The 14,244-nt window shown below is 53.2% G+C and overlaps 1 protein-coding gene across 1 annotated transcript in view; it reads right to left on the bottom strand.

Moving 5' to 3' along the window:
• The window catches only part of SLC6A2 (solute carrier family 6 member 2), a 58,358-nt gene extending 48,349 nt beyond the window's left edge, over positions 1–10,009 (bottom strand). The window contains exon 1 of the mRNA XM_066349458.1: positions 9,850–10,009. Coding sequence (XP_066205555.1) covers positions 9,850–9,912 — 63 coding nt within the window. The 5' untranslated portion in view covers positions 9,913–10,009. The remainder of the gene's footprint in view (positions 1–9,849) is intronic.
• Positions 10,010–14,244: the final 4,235 nt, after the last annotated feature.

The following is a 14,244-nucleotide window of genomic DNA, read 5'->3' as shown; positions in this document are numbered from 1 at the left end:
AGAAGGGCCCCCTCCCTTCTCCGTGTTAGCCCCCAAAATACAGCCTTTGGCCTTAAGGGGATCATAGGAGTTATGGTGACAGGACTCACATCTGGGTCCCTCTCCAGGAAAGAGGGGGCTGTAGTCAGCTGGCCCTTTGAGAGAGCCAACGACCGGGCTGGGATCTCCGAGCGGGGCTGGACCGCGGACATCTCCGTGCCCCAGTGTACTCTGCTAGGAGACCCGGCGCTCCTTAGATGAGCGGACGACACGAGGTCTCTCCCAGAAATACGCACATCCACCTCGCATATTTGAATTCAGTGTAACAATTCACACATATAAGAAAAAGTATACAAGACATGTATGAACAGTTAAAACACTGTTAATAATACAAACTCACAAGAACCCCTTTCCCGGAATAAGAAACAGCGCGTTCCCAATCCCCCACGAGACCCCACGGGCCCCTCCCTCCACGCACCCCTTCACCCCCGCCCCCCACTGCAAGGGAACCATCATCCTGAAGTCAGCAAACTCTCATTTCTTTACAGCATAATCCCCTGTGACTACGTTCCTAACAACACATTGTTTAGTTTTGTCGGCTGAACTTCATATAAAAGGAGTCACACTACTGATATTGTTCTGTGACTTCTTTGGCTGAATGGAACATTCTGGAGATTCACCCAGGATGGTGGAGTTCGCTGCAGTTCCAGTTTCCTTGCACACGTGGGTTTGTTTCTGGACTCCTCTTCCTGCTCCATTGGTCTATTTGGCTGTGCCTGAGCAATAAATATCACATTGTCTTCATCGACCTTGCTTTCGAGGTACAGACGTCTAGTCAACAGATGGGTGCATTCTGAGGTCCAAGGTACAGCATAGTGAGTAGAGTTCACAGTACTGGATTGTAGATTCGAAAGTTGCCGAGAGTAGATCTTATGGTAATCGTATCACAATGTACGTGGATATCAAATCATCAGGTAGTACACTTGAAATATATAGAGTTTTATGAGTCAACTGTACCTCAGTAAAGCTGGGAAAATAGACAAACACTACTTTCTACTAAGTTTTCCTACCCCAGGGGGAAAGACAGCGTAGCTCTTTTTCTTTGGAAATGTCTTGGCAAGGTTCCTTCCTACAGATTTCAGCCAGCTTGCTGAGTTCCATGAAAAATCCCTTTGGAATTTCCACTGTGATTACATTGAATCTATAGCTCAATTAAGGGAAAACTAACGTTCTCACAGCGTTCAGTCTCCCTCCTACCCAAGAACACAGTACATAACTCCATGTGCTTGCCTTCTTAAATGTACACAAAATTTTAAATAGAGTTTTAGGGGATTTGCAGATTCTTGCATGAAATCCATCACTAAATCCTTTAAAATGACTGCCTGCTAAGCTCTGAGCTCTTTTTTTTTTTTTATTCCCCAAGGCATACTTCCCAATGGCTTGTCCAGTAATAAACAGGGGCCCAAGTGATACTTACAGCCACCTTCCCACCCCTTCCCGCTTATCTCACTGGCCTCTGATATCTGAGCCTAGGAAACTGACCAAGTTCAGCTTTTTCTGCAGCCTGCAGAACAAGGGCTAAAAGCATAGGCTTTAGAGCCTCTCTGCCTGAATGTGTATCCTACTAGCTGTGAAATCTTGGCCAAGTTCTCCTACTCAGTTTCCTCATCTGTACAATGGGTAGAATGGTGGTGATAACAGTATCTACTCCATAGACTCCTCGAGAGGATCCAATGAAAAACCACATGTAAAGCACTCAGGACAGTGCCTGGGTTATAGCACATGTGTTACTTCTTCTTCTTGTTTCCAAAAGTTTCACCTCTCTCTCTGTCTGTGGGAGGCAGGAGCTTCTGCAGAATTTTCAGTGAGGTTTACAAATTCCAAGAGTGAGATAAAATAAATACTGGTTGCCATGACGATTATGAGTGTGGCCTGGGGAGTTAAAAGAAAAAAAAAGGCCTGATTTCACCATTGACCCGCCAGGTGACCTTGCGCTTCTGAGCCTCAGTTTCCCCGCCTGTAAAAGGGGGATAGTATATTAGTTAAGATAATCAGTGGGAAAGGCTTTGGTAACACCATAGGAAGGGACCCATTTATCAAGGCTTCGTAATAACAATTGAGGTCCTATCCTCGAAGGTCACAGCTTCTTCTTAGAGAACCTTTGCCTCTTCGCCTTCCCTGGCTCACGCCATTCTAGCTCATTGTTTAAGTTCAGGCTGCTGGGCCCCACCCCAGAAATTTGAATTTGGAAGATCTGCAATGAGAATCAGGAATCTGCACATTTTGCAGCATGTTCAAGTCCTGTTTAAATAAAACAATCCCAGTAGCGGTGACTTAACCTTTCGTAAGCTCGGAACCAGGTTGAGAGTGGCCGTAACGATTTGCACTTGGCTTTGCCCAACCTAAGCGCCCTCTTTCCCAGTGCCCAGTGCCGTGGCTTCTCCCCTTATGCTCTGACCAGACTTAGCAAAAAACAAGGCACAGCCCCTTCCCGGCTGCCCTGCGTTCTCTCGGGGAGGCGAGAACGGGCGCCCTCTAGGGCACGGAAGGGAGAGAGGCTGCTGTGTGCTCACTGTCTCAGGGACAGTCCTGGAGGTACCAGGAGCAGCTGGAAACCCCCCAGAGCAGGCGTGTGGATCGGGGCAGGAGGGGATGGAGATGGGAATTGCACCCTCATCAGCGTGATCGTTGTGAAGCCTGACAGGCTTGTCTACAAGGAGGCCAAACGCTGGAAGAGACTGCTTCCCGCAGGAGCTGGTGGTCGTCCCCAGGAACCAGCGGCTTGGGGATGGCGGCAGGGGCAGTGGTCCACACTCCGGGGACCTCGCGCAGAGAGCGCCTGCCTGAGACCCGTCCTGGCGAAGCCCGCCCCCTCCTGCTTCTGTACCTGGGGCCCCTGGGATGCAAAGCAGGTCTCTGAGGGCACTCTCTATGGTGAATGCCATCACCCTCCCTTTCTCATTTCTTAGGAGACCCCGACCCCTTGGCCTCCCTCACGTGAGGAGCAGACATAGTGACACTCAGCCTCCATACTAACTGCTTGGGGCTTCCCACCCTGGCTGTGTCCCTCACCAGCTGTGTTACGTTGGGCTGACGCGCGCCTCAGTTTCTGCTCCTGTTCCGGGGGGCTCACCCTCGTCCCCGTCTCCTGGGGTGGCTGTAAGGCTCGACTGCGTCGTGACCATGCAGCAGTTCAGCAGTGGGTGGCACGCGCTGCACACAGCACGGATACTTGCTGTCCTTCGGCGGTCCTTCCATTCACTGAGCCTGTGCGGTTCCGGACACAGCACAGATACTTGCTATCCTTCCGCGGTCCTTCCGTTCACTGAGCCGGTGCCGGTTCCGGACACAGCACAGATATTTCTTATCCTTCGGCGGTCCTTCCGTTCACTGAGGCTGTGCCGGTTCCGGACACAGCACAGATACATGCTGTCCTTCGGCGGTCCTTCCGTTCACTGAGCCGGTGCCGGTTCCGGACACAGCACAGACACTTGCTGTCCTTCGGCGGTCCTTCCGTTCACTGAGCCGGTGCCGGTTCCGGACACAGCACAGACACTTGCTGTCCTTCGGCGGTCCTTCCATTCACTGAGCCGGTGCCGGTTCCGGGAGTCACGCTGAGCATGACGCCATGCAACCTTCACTACGATTATCTCCATTTTCACAGGCTGAAGACGGAATGCTGACAGTGATTAAATGTCTTGTCTTGCCCAGGGTCACCCACCCCACTCCAGATGACACCTCTTCTCCCCCCAGGCCCCCAAACCACCCAGAAGCCAGGAGTGCCAGAGCTCAGCGGGACCTCGCCGCCCTCCCCTGAAGTGGAGCCGCGCAGCAGGTCGATGAGATGGCCGGTGGTTTAAGACCTCACAGGCCTCACAAGCATTTAATGGCTTTGAGTCCTTCAGGGAGAAAGGACGACCCCACTTCCATGTCCTTTGGACCCTGATTATTGAAGAAGCAAGTCTCAGTCGGGTCTAACCTGTCTGCAGTGCCTTTCTCTCCTTTACAAGTCATTTCAACAGCAGAAAGCCAGGCCTGGGGACAGAGTCTTCAGCCCACATTTGAATAACAGCATTTTCTTCTGGTCGCATGTATTTTCACATGTACCGTCTAGTGATGGCATGTGATACTGCTTTTTGATTTACAATAGTGACATAAAGGCTGTTTCATTATTTATTACCTTTAACTTTAGGATTTAAAAACTATGAAATAGTTCAGACTTAGGTAAAAATATAGACAATTATATAACAAACAACTAGCTGGCTTAAGACACGAGAACATGGTTGAGATCACCTGCGTATCTCTGCTCAGTTCCATTCCTCTCCCTTCCGACCTCCCCAGGCCAGACATCATCCTTAGAGTCGGCTGATTATTCCCAACCTGTATGCATGTATTATATGTTTTCATCAGATATATATGTGTGTGTGTGTGTGTTCCCAAGATTATCTTTTATGAGTGTGTGTGTCTACGAGGCCTAACACACACAGAGAAGTACACTGATCATCGTGTACTTTTTAACTTGTAAATACACCCATATAAGCACCACCAAGGCCATTAAAAAATGACCAGCACCACAGAAGTCCCCCTTGGACTCTCCCTCCCCCTGCCCCGCCCCATCAACATCTCCTTCTTCCTCCCCAGAGGAAATCACATCCAGACCTCTGTGGCATCCACTCGGTCGGCCTGTCTAAACAATAGAAAGCATCATTTCGCGCATATTTGCAGTTTATACAAACGGTGTCATTCTGCATGGAGCTTTCCGCGAGTGTTCTTGAGATTTTTCCATGTTGATCCTTGGGCTTCCTTTTTAAAACAAACGTATTTAATTAAGAGGAGCGAGTTGATTTAAAGGAAATGTCGAGTGTGTACTAAGTAAGACAAGCAGCGTCGAGGAAACGGTGGACCCAACTCCACCACCTCCCCTGGTGGCAGGTGGGAAGCTGAGGCCAGAGAGCGTAAGAGCCGTACCCCCAGGTCACTCTGCACGTTGGCGGCTCAGTTCAGGCCAGGGCCCCAGCCCCAAATGCCTGAACTCAGGGATCTTTGCCACCCCGTCACGTTGGCAAGAAAATGACCCCCCCCCCCCGCACACACACACACACACACACACACACCACTCTTCACAGCGAGAGATGTGAGCTCTAGTTCCTGGCCAGGGTAAGTCCTTAACCCTGAGCTACAGAAAGTCAACCGTTCTGGTTGAGTTGACTGTTTTAGAATGAAGCCCAGGACGGGAGCGGTGTGCTGTTGGGGGCACGGAGACAGCTGTCCAGCCTTCAAAGTTATGACAAGTCTTCCACTTGGCAGCCCACCTCGGTGACCTATATTTTAATATGTGCTATTAGATTATTGCTAATGAGACATCTTAGGGATAAAAGAATTATGTTCGCTGCCCAGGCTGTGGTAAAAGTACAATTGAATTAAGGGCTGAAATCGTTTAGGACTCTGCTAGACAACCTGTCCCCCAGGCTGGGCCTGAATGGAGATATTAAGCTTTGGAAATTACACAGAGGAAAAAAAAAAAAAGTATAATTGATCTAAGGTAACTTCACTCGTCTAATTAAATAATGTGATTGTTCCAGGCAGAAAAGATCGGGACAAGGAGCCGGACGGAAAAGGCTCGCTATCTGCAAACAAAGTTATAAGTAAAAGCCCCGGGGAACTGACTTTTTCTTGCCGAGCTGAGCGCTGCCTCAGTCGCCCCATCCTCTCCCCCCCTCCCCCCATGATCTGAGGGCACCTGATTGTTAGCAGGCAATGGGTCTCATCTGGGTGTCACAGAACCTGACGTTTGGCAGGGACCCCCCAGTCCCCATTCTCATTGTGCCCTACCCCAAACCGGAGCCTATGTGCCTCCCCTTGCCCACCCCCAGTGTGGGGAGCCCCCCAAGGCAGGCTGTCCAGTGTCTTCACTCTTGGTTACAAGAGATTTCTCTGGGGAAGGGGGAGTGCGGGGGGGGGGGGGGCAGCCGCGTGTGTAGCCCGTGTCTACACGCAGGCGTCCGCTCTCGGGAGCACAGAGGCCCCCGCACAATCCCGCTTCCCGGGAACCAGCCTCCACCCATCCCAAGCCGCCACCTGTCATGGCCCAAGTGCCAACCTCCAGCTGGTTGTTGAGTGAATGTGCTGCAGGAGACTCAAGGGCCGAAGGAGAGAAATTTTATCCCCTTCTCTGGCCTAAATATTTGCATCCCGCCAACCCTTTCATTGCTTCTCAATTATTTGGGGACAATGCTAACATGACAGGGGCTGCCATCCAGAGCCCCTCCGCCCCGCACCTGCAAGCCTGTGAGGGCAGAGGCATCTCATCTTCCATCTAGATCGCCGCCCTGCTGGCAGCTGCCCCACTCCACTCCTGTCGCCCTACCCTCAGGTGGCATGGCTGGTTGTGTGGAAGATGAAACTTGGGGGCTCTCCAGCCCCCCAACGTGCCCCCGAATATTGCTGCTTCTGAGGCCTTAAAGCCCTTAGTTAATTCTTTTAACTGTTACTCTATTTAGGCTAAAAAGCAGCTAGAATATGTAGATAGAAGAGACTTAGTCACTCCATCCTCCCTCCCTACCTCCTTCTTTTCTTTTCTTTTCTTTTCTTTTTTCTTTTTTTTTCTTTTCTTTTTTCTTCCCTCCCTCCCTCCCTCCCTCCCTCCTTCCTCCCTCCCTCCCTCCCTCCCTCCCTCCTTCCTTCCTTCCTTCCTTCCTTCCTTCCTTCCTTCCTTCCTTCCTTCCTTCCTTCCTTCCTTCCTTCCTTCCCACAAGTATTTCCTGAGCAGCTGTCAGGTATCAGGAACAGTTCTATGAGGCAGAGCCATACTGGGACACAAGACAGATGAAGTCCCTACTCAAACTCAAGCAGGGGAAAGTCTAGAAACAAATAAGCAAATAAATATCAATAGATATGGACAAGCACTGGAAGACACTACCTGAGTGATTGGCTAACTTAGAAAGCCCTGAAGGGCCCTTGGCTGGAAGCCCCCTCTGAGGCCTCCCAAGGCGAGAGGCCAGCAGATGAGAGAAGGCAGAGTGATTCAGGTCGACGGGGCTATGTCTGTGCCAGAGGAAGTGCAGAGATGGGCCGTGGCCTGATTGGCAGGCACCTTCCCGCCACATGGAGGAGGATGGTGCTTACTCTCCACGCGGTGAGAAAGCCTTTGAGGGCTTTCTTTGGCGAGCACGTGACCCAAGTTGTACTTTAAGGGTCTGTCCGGCCTCCGAGTGCAAAGCGGTGGGCAGCAGTGGAGCAGGGACCTGGTCAGGGGGCTCTAGAGTCGCCAGGAGCCACGAGGGGCGGTGAGGAGGAAGGCTGGGACCTTCCTCCCAGGCAGGAAGAGGAGGATTGGCAGGAAGGCAAAGGCCGGTTGTGATGGTGACTCTAAAGGAGCCATCTGGGGACACTTCCCGGCTCTTACAAAACACAAAGAAATATTTCAAGAGTAAATGGACATGCTTTCTTTACAGATGTGACCGTCCCGGCTCAGAGAACGGCCTGCCGTGTGCCGTCCTGCTGGGACACCCGTCTGTCTTGGGGCCGCTTTCTGTCTTCCAGTCAGACCAACTGGGTCAGTTCCAAGGGCCGGTCCCCAGAACCGGCCACCAGTGGACCTGCTCTCTGCGGGGGTCTGTGAGAAGGGCAGAACGCAGAGTTTGATTGTTCTTAAGGACAATCCTCGAACTTCACCATGTCAACCAGAAGGTGACTTATGGTATGTGAGGCAGGAGACACAGGAGATACCTCTCTTCCTCCAAAGCTGGCGACAGAGTTGAAGAGATGCCCGTATGAATGCCCAGGGAAGGTGGACATAGGCGGACGTGGAAACTCTGACTTGAGCAGCAGGAGCCGTGTCTGTGAGCTCAGGAGAGAAAGTGAACGGACCCTCGTCTTCCCTGTTGCACTCGGCACAGGATCCCGTCTGGGACCTCAGCTTTCCCGTCTGTGTAATGGGTGACCCGATGCCTGACGTTCGCTTCTGTTCCGAGACTCCCCGTCCTCACTCAGAGGCAGTGACGAGTGTGGGCTCATGGGCAGCGGAGCTGGGACTGAAGGAGACCGCTTGGAGCCAGTGGGGAGCCCTCTGCTCTTCTAACCGTGTCCGGGGCTCGGAGCTGCCCTTGTCCGGCGCGAGGGGCGAGCCAGGCGAAGGATGGCGGCCTGGCTGCCGCAGAGCAGTCTCTACCAGCGCGGATCGGCACTTCCCAGACTTCTCCTGTGGTTTTGGTCACCCGGGGTCTTTGCAAAGCCTTCATTACTTTCTAATTGTCTGGGGCAGTGGTCGGCAAACTCATTCGTCAACAGAGCCAAAAATCAACAGTACAACGATTGAAGTTTCTTTTGAGAGCCGAATTTTTTAAACTTAAACTATATAGGTAGGTACATTCCTTATCGAGGTAGCGCCCACACGTGGTATTTTGTGGAAGAGCCACACTCAAGGGCTCAAGAGCCGCATGTGGCTCGTGAGCTGCGGTTTGCTGACCACTGGTCTGGGGTATCCCTTCCTTCCCGCCTCTGTCTTCCTTTCCTTCTACCTTCAGACTTAGAAATTAGCTCAGTGACTCAGCCATTTGACTTCTTATTAATACCAGGCTCCTGGGTCCTCTCTCTGCCCGTTCTCCTTTCTGTCTCTCAGAAGCCCAGCGCGTACCCTTCCCGGAGGCCATAAGGAGACCACGGCCCAGGACCCCTGCCCCCTGCCCCTCTGTGGTGCCAGAGTTGCTGGGTGACCTTCCACTCACCACGTTTCCTCTGCTGAGAGCTCCCAGTCCCATGTCTACCCTGGAAGCAGAATTCTGACATCTCTATGTATTTTCTAATTCAACCCTCCCCCCCTCACACACACAAAACAAGACACACACCCCCCTCAACAAAGCAGGCCCATCAAACATCATGAGCTGTGGCTAATAAAGTCAACCACAAAACTTCTAGGACAGAGGAGACTCCAGAGTACATCCCAGGCAGCCCTCCTCTCTATCCCCGTCACCCCCAAACAGTAGCCGCTTAGTATGCGCTTGATTGCCTCCCGCGACGGGGTGCTTACTTCTTCCAAAGGCAACCGACTCCGCCTTTAAACCTCTCTGATGGTTAGGAAGCCCTGCTCCCTTTAAGTCCAGCTGTCAACCTGGACCTCCCACCTCTGAACTCTGGGTTCAGTCCTTGGCTCCACACAAAAGAAGTTGATTCCCTTCTTCTACCAAACAACCCTTGCCTGTATTTGAGGACAGGCATACCAAGACCCTGCCCTACCCCACTCACATTGGGTTTCCTCTTCTCTGAGTCCACCCCCCCCCAGGCCCCACGCTTTTCTGTGTGTCTTAAGAGATTGATTCCAGATCACAGCTCCCGGAATGGCCTTTGGAACCCAGCAGCTGCCCGGCAGTCAAGGCTAATAGCTAGGAGGCCACGGGGACACACTTCTCTCCCCGCCTCAGCCACTGACTTTCTCGGGCTTCCTGGATCCGGCTGGTGTCAGTTGCATCCTGGTGAAAAGTAAACATTTGCATGGCTTCACTGCGCCTGCCGCTGAGACACCTGCCTGTTCTCCGGCAGCAGGGACAGGCCACAACCATGTGTGACCACTCAGAAAGGGGCCTTGAGAGCCACGAAAGCAGTTGGTGGCCTCGTACAGCAGATGTCAGTCAGGGTGGCTGCTGGAAGGAGCTGCCTGTCACAGGGAGTCACCAACCAGTGCCTCGTGGGCCGACTCCAGGTCCCCCGTGTGGTCCTGGACCCACCCACTGCGTAACAGAAAATTCACATACACATCTGAGCCCCGGGCTTCCCATAAAGCATCGGGCGCTCTCTCTGGCCACTTGGAGCTCTGGAGTGGGCGGAGCTCTCCAGCTGACCCCAAACGCCTTACTTCTCGTCAGCGCTCCTTACCTTTCTGCCGACCTCTGTGACGTTGGACAGTTGGCCCTTCTGCTTCCTTGGCACCAGCATCATCCCCGTGGTGGCAGTGCCGTCTGGGAAGGTGTCACCATTCTGCCCCCACAGGAGCACGAGGGTTTCCCACGCGCACCCACTTCCCCAGCCAACGCTGGTCCCCTGCCCGGACTGCTTGCTACCTGCCTGAGTGTGGCCGGGTGTTTCCTGAGCAGTCAAGTGCCTTTGGCCCGCCTGCTCTTTGCACATGTCAGGCGCTCTGCTGAAGGCTCCCTGCCCACCCCCACTTCACCCATCTGCCAAACAAACGTGCGCCCCTCCATCAGCTCTGATGGGCGCCCCTTTCTCTGAGGGCAGGGTGCCCTGCAAACCTCCTCTCCTCCAGGCACCCTCAGCACCGTCCAGAGGTGGGTTTGCTTTTGTACTTTTCCCACCTGGGAAGCAGGACGAGCACAGCCCCTGCACTCGGCAGGACTTACATGTCAAGTTAGTGACCCCAGGTCCACACGGGGGGGGGGGGGTAAGAAAACAAAATCTGGTGAAGTCCTGGTTCTTGTAACTCCGGAAAGGACTTGAGAGTTTTACTGTGCGTTCACATTCAGGATGTCCTTTAATATCACCTGAATGTAAACTAGAGAGCACATGACAAAAAGTGAGGCAGGCAGGGCAGACCAGAATGAGACCTGTGGTGTGACATCCCTCGGGGAGGGAATGCCAAGAGTGGGGGGGCCTGTGGCTGAAGGTCGGGCAGCCAGACTGGGGCCACCCCAGCTCAGCACACACCCGACTCCTGGAACGTGTCCCAGGCGCCCAGGGCACATAGCCACTTGTCTCAAGGACCTGGCCCAGGATCTGGGGCCTCCACACTTTGGGGTCCAGGTGCCTTGGGAAGCACAGCCCCCAGCCCGGGCACCCAGACCAAATTCTGTGAGCACTGGGCCACAGGCTATGTATCACTTTTACAAGCGAGACCTGAGCCAGGGACTGGAGACAAAAAAAAAAAGTGTCCCTTCTGTTTTTAGGTATTTGCTCACGACAGATTACAAACTCAGAAGGTTGTCCCACCCAGCAGCACCTTCCCCAGCACACAGCTCAGGGACAAGCAGACCCCTCCTCTGCCCCCTCCCACCCCCCGCCCTGTCACAGGAGGGGCTGCAGCGGACAGACCTCGGCTCGGTGCAGCTCCCGGCCTGACCTGGAAAGGAAGAGCCCGGTTCAGGGCACTCGTGGGGACTCGTGGCGTCCCGCCTGGGCTGTGAGGAGCGATGGAGGACGCACCCCTGAGGGAAGGGACCGCTCCGGTCTCCAGGCCAGGAGAGCATCGGAGGTGGCTCTCACGGGGGCGGGGCGTTCTTCTCTCTCCCCAGGCTCTGCGGACAGGGAGTGGCAGGGCCGGCACCCCCGGCGGAGCAGGGGCAGCTGGTGTCTGTGCTGAGAGGTGGTCAGTGAGGGCAGGGGGGGCTCACGAGCAGGAGGTCTGGGCGCCAGTTCTCAGTGTCCGCTTCACAGTTCCCTCCGAAGGGCCTCGGGGCCTCGGAACCCGTGTTAAGCACCACACCTGGACATGGCCACACCTGGGCATGGCTGCGCTTTAAGGCAGTGGTTCCCAACCTTTTTTGGGGCCACGGACCGGTTTAATGTCAGAAAATATTTTCACGGACCGGCCTTTAGGGTGGGACGGATAAATGTATCACGTGACCGAGACAAGTGTCAAGACTGAGTCTTAGACAGATGTAACAGAGGGAATCTGGTCATTTTTTAAAAATAAAACATCGTTCAGACTTAAATATAAATAAAACGGAAAAAATGTAAGTTATTTATTCTTTCTCTGAGTATCGGTACCAAATGGCCCATGGACTGGTACCGGTCTGCGGCCCGGGGGTTGGGGACCACTGCTTTAAGGAACCGGGGAATCCCACCCTCCACTCCTAGGCAGAGAGGTCTGGGGACAGGGCAGCTGCCCTGAGGAGTGAGCAACTGGGACAGTGGCTCAGAGGGAGAGATGGCCGGTGACCAGCAGGGCACATCTGTGGGATGTGGGAGTGTGTTCTGGGATTTATCAGAAAAGGCTGTGTGTCCTTCAGCCTCATCACAGACAGGGGCTGTTCATCGCTCCAGAAGATGAAGTCTCACACGGACATCACGGTTCACCAGCCTGGGACGAGGACTGGAGCAGGGGTGGTTTCATCGGGGAGGCAACCCCAGGAAGCAGGAGTGAAGACATAGGACAGGTGCCACGGGAGGGAGGGAGGGAAGGACGACGTCGGGGGTGTTGTCAGGGATGTGCTCGGTCCTGCCAGTTCCTCTCACTTCCTCTGAGAGGCTCCTGTACGGAGTGCCGCCCAGCATTGTCCCCCGCCCAATGGAAGGCAGGAGATTGGTCCAGCAGCCCTATCCCCCCGAGAGGTTGGGGGGGCTACCTCTCAGGGCATCAGTTTCCAGGCTGCACACGGGCCGGGAGGCTTGGGGGAGGACGTAGAAAGGTATGCCGCGCCCTCTTGAGGTCGGGCGCTACCGGCAAACGGTGAGTCTGAGCCCACCGAGAACTTTCCACGGGGGCTGAAGTCAGAGGTGGGTTGAGTGGTCGTGATGGCAACTCCCAAAAGTGTCTCTAGAGCTGGGCATGATATCCAGGGCGGCAGCCGGTGGAGGCCAGTGTTTGTTTCTCCATTCTCTCTCTCTCAGACACACACACACACACTTTGGTCTGAACAGCCTCAGAAAACTCTCAGTGACAGTGTGTAGAAGAAGTAATATCCCCATTTCACAGATGAGGAAACTGAGTCCCAGGGAGGGCAAAGCATGTGACGGTAACTTATGTCTGGATGGACACGGGGACCAGAACCTAAGTATCCTGACCCCGGCATTCTTTCCCCTGCATCACGGACCTCCTTAGAGGAAGGTCAGCCGCCGCCAACATGGGGGCCAGGGTGGGGACATCTCGAGCCCTAGGATGGGCACTTTCTGCATTCTTTCCGGTGCTGCAGCCTCTTCCGCAACATGCAGAAACCCCCTCTGCACCTCCTCCTCCCCACCCCAAAGTGTGCACAGAAGCCCTGGCCCCACGCCCCGCTATCAAGCTCTCCAGAAATAAACAAGGCTTTCCCTTCCATCCCCAGAACATTCAATCTCCCCTCTCCGGGCTGACCCCACCCTGGGGAGCCATGAGTCATTGCCGTCACTGCACTGGGGCTGGGTGACCTCCGCAGGAACAAATCCATAAACGCACAGACAATGGCTGAGGAAGTGGGGGCCTCTGATGTGGCCCGAGGGCTGCCACGTGAGGGCTCCGGGCAGAGGGGGTCTCTCCGCAAGGTGGTACGGCCACTGCTACCCTGATGTGTGCCCTGAGCCCTCTCCCATCCCTTCTCCTCCGCTCTCTCCTGGGGCCCCGTGTGCTCATCTATTGCTGATGGGAACGTAAATTGGTAGAGGGATTTGGGGGGACAACGTTTTGCAGTTCCTTATAAAACTAAACCCGCAGCTACTCCGTGACCTAGCAATTCCACTCCTCAGTATTTGCTCAAGAGAGGTGAAAATATAATACATGACAAACGCTGCCTTGCGTGGCAAAGGGGAGTTCAGGCTGCAGATGGAACCAAAGTGGTGAATCAACGGACCTTAAAATAAATAGATCACCCTGGACCACCCACTGGGAAAAGGGAGGCAGAAAAAAAGGTCAGAATGTTGTGATATGAAAAAGAAAATTCTGTTTTTGCTAGCTTTGATATAGATCAAGGAGCCGGTCTCTCTGATGGGGACAGGAGTCACAAACCAAAGAATGGTGATAGGTTCTTGAAGCTGCAAAAGGCAAAATGTATCCTCCCAGGAAGTGCCTCGAAGGAGCAAATGCAGCCTTGCTGGCACCCTGACTTCAGCCCAGTGAGACCAGTGACCAGAATAAAGTAACACATTTGAATTGTTTAAGCCGCTACGTTTTTGGTAATTGGCTATAGAAGCAACAGGAAACTAATATGGAATGAACTGAATTACACAAAAATATTTGCTATTATTAAGCCATCCCTGCATTCCTGGAATAAATCCCTTTGATCACGGGTTAGTGTTTTATCTTCTTGTTTGTGTGTGTATATGTGTCTGAGTTTGTGTGTGTGTTTTATCCTTTCACCTTTTTCATCCAGTCCCACAACCTCCTCCCCCTCTGACAGTTATCAACCTGTTCTCTATCTCTGAATCTGTTTTTATTTTGTTTTTCAGTGTATTTTGTTAATGAGATTCTACAGATGAGTAAAATCACGTGGTAAGTGTCTTTCCCTGACTGGCTTATTTCACTTAGCATAATGTTCTCCAGGTCCACCCAAACTGTTGCAAAGGGAAAGGAGTTCCATCTTTTTGTTGTTATAGCTGAGTAGTATTGTGTCAATGTAACCACAG

Source organism: Saccopteryx leptura, chromosome 9, assembly GCF_036850995.1.
Source record: "Saccopteryx leptura isolate mSacLep1 chromosome 9, mSacLep1_pri_phased_curated, whole genome shotgun sequence".
NCBI lineage: Eukaryota > Metazoa > Chordata > Mammalia > Chiroptera > Emballonuridae > Saccopteryx > Saccopteryx leptura.
Note: the sequence above shows the minus strand (reverse complement) of the source record. Positions and strands in the feature narration are given on the sequence as shown.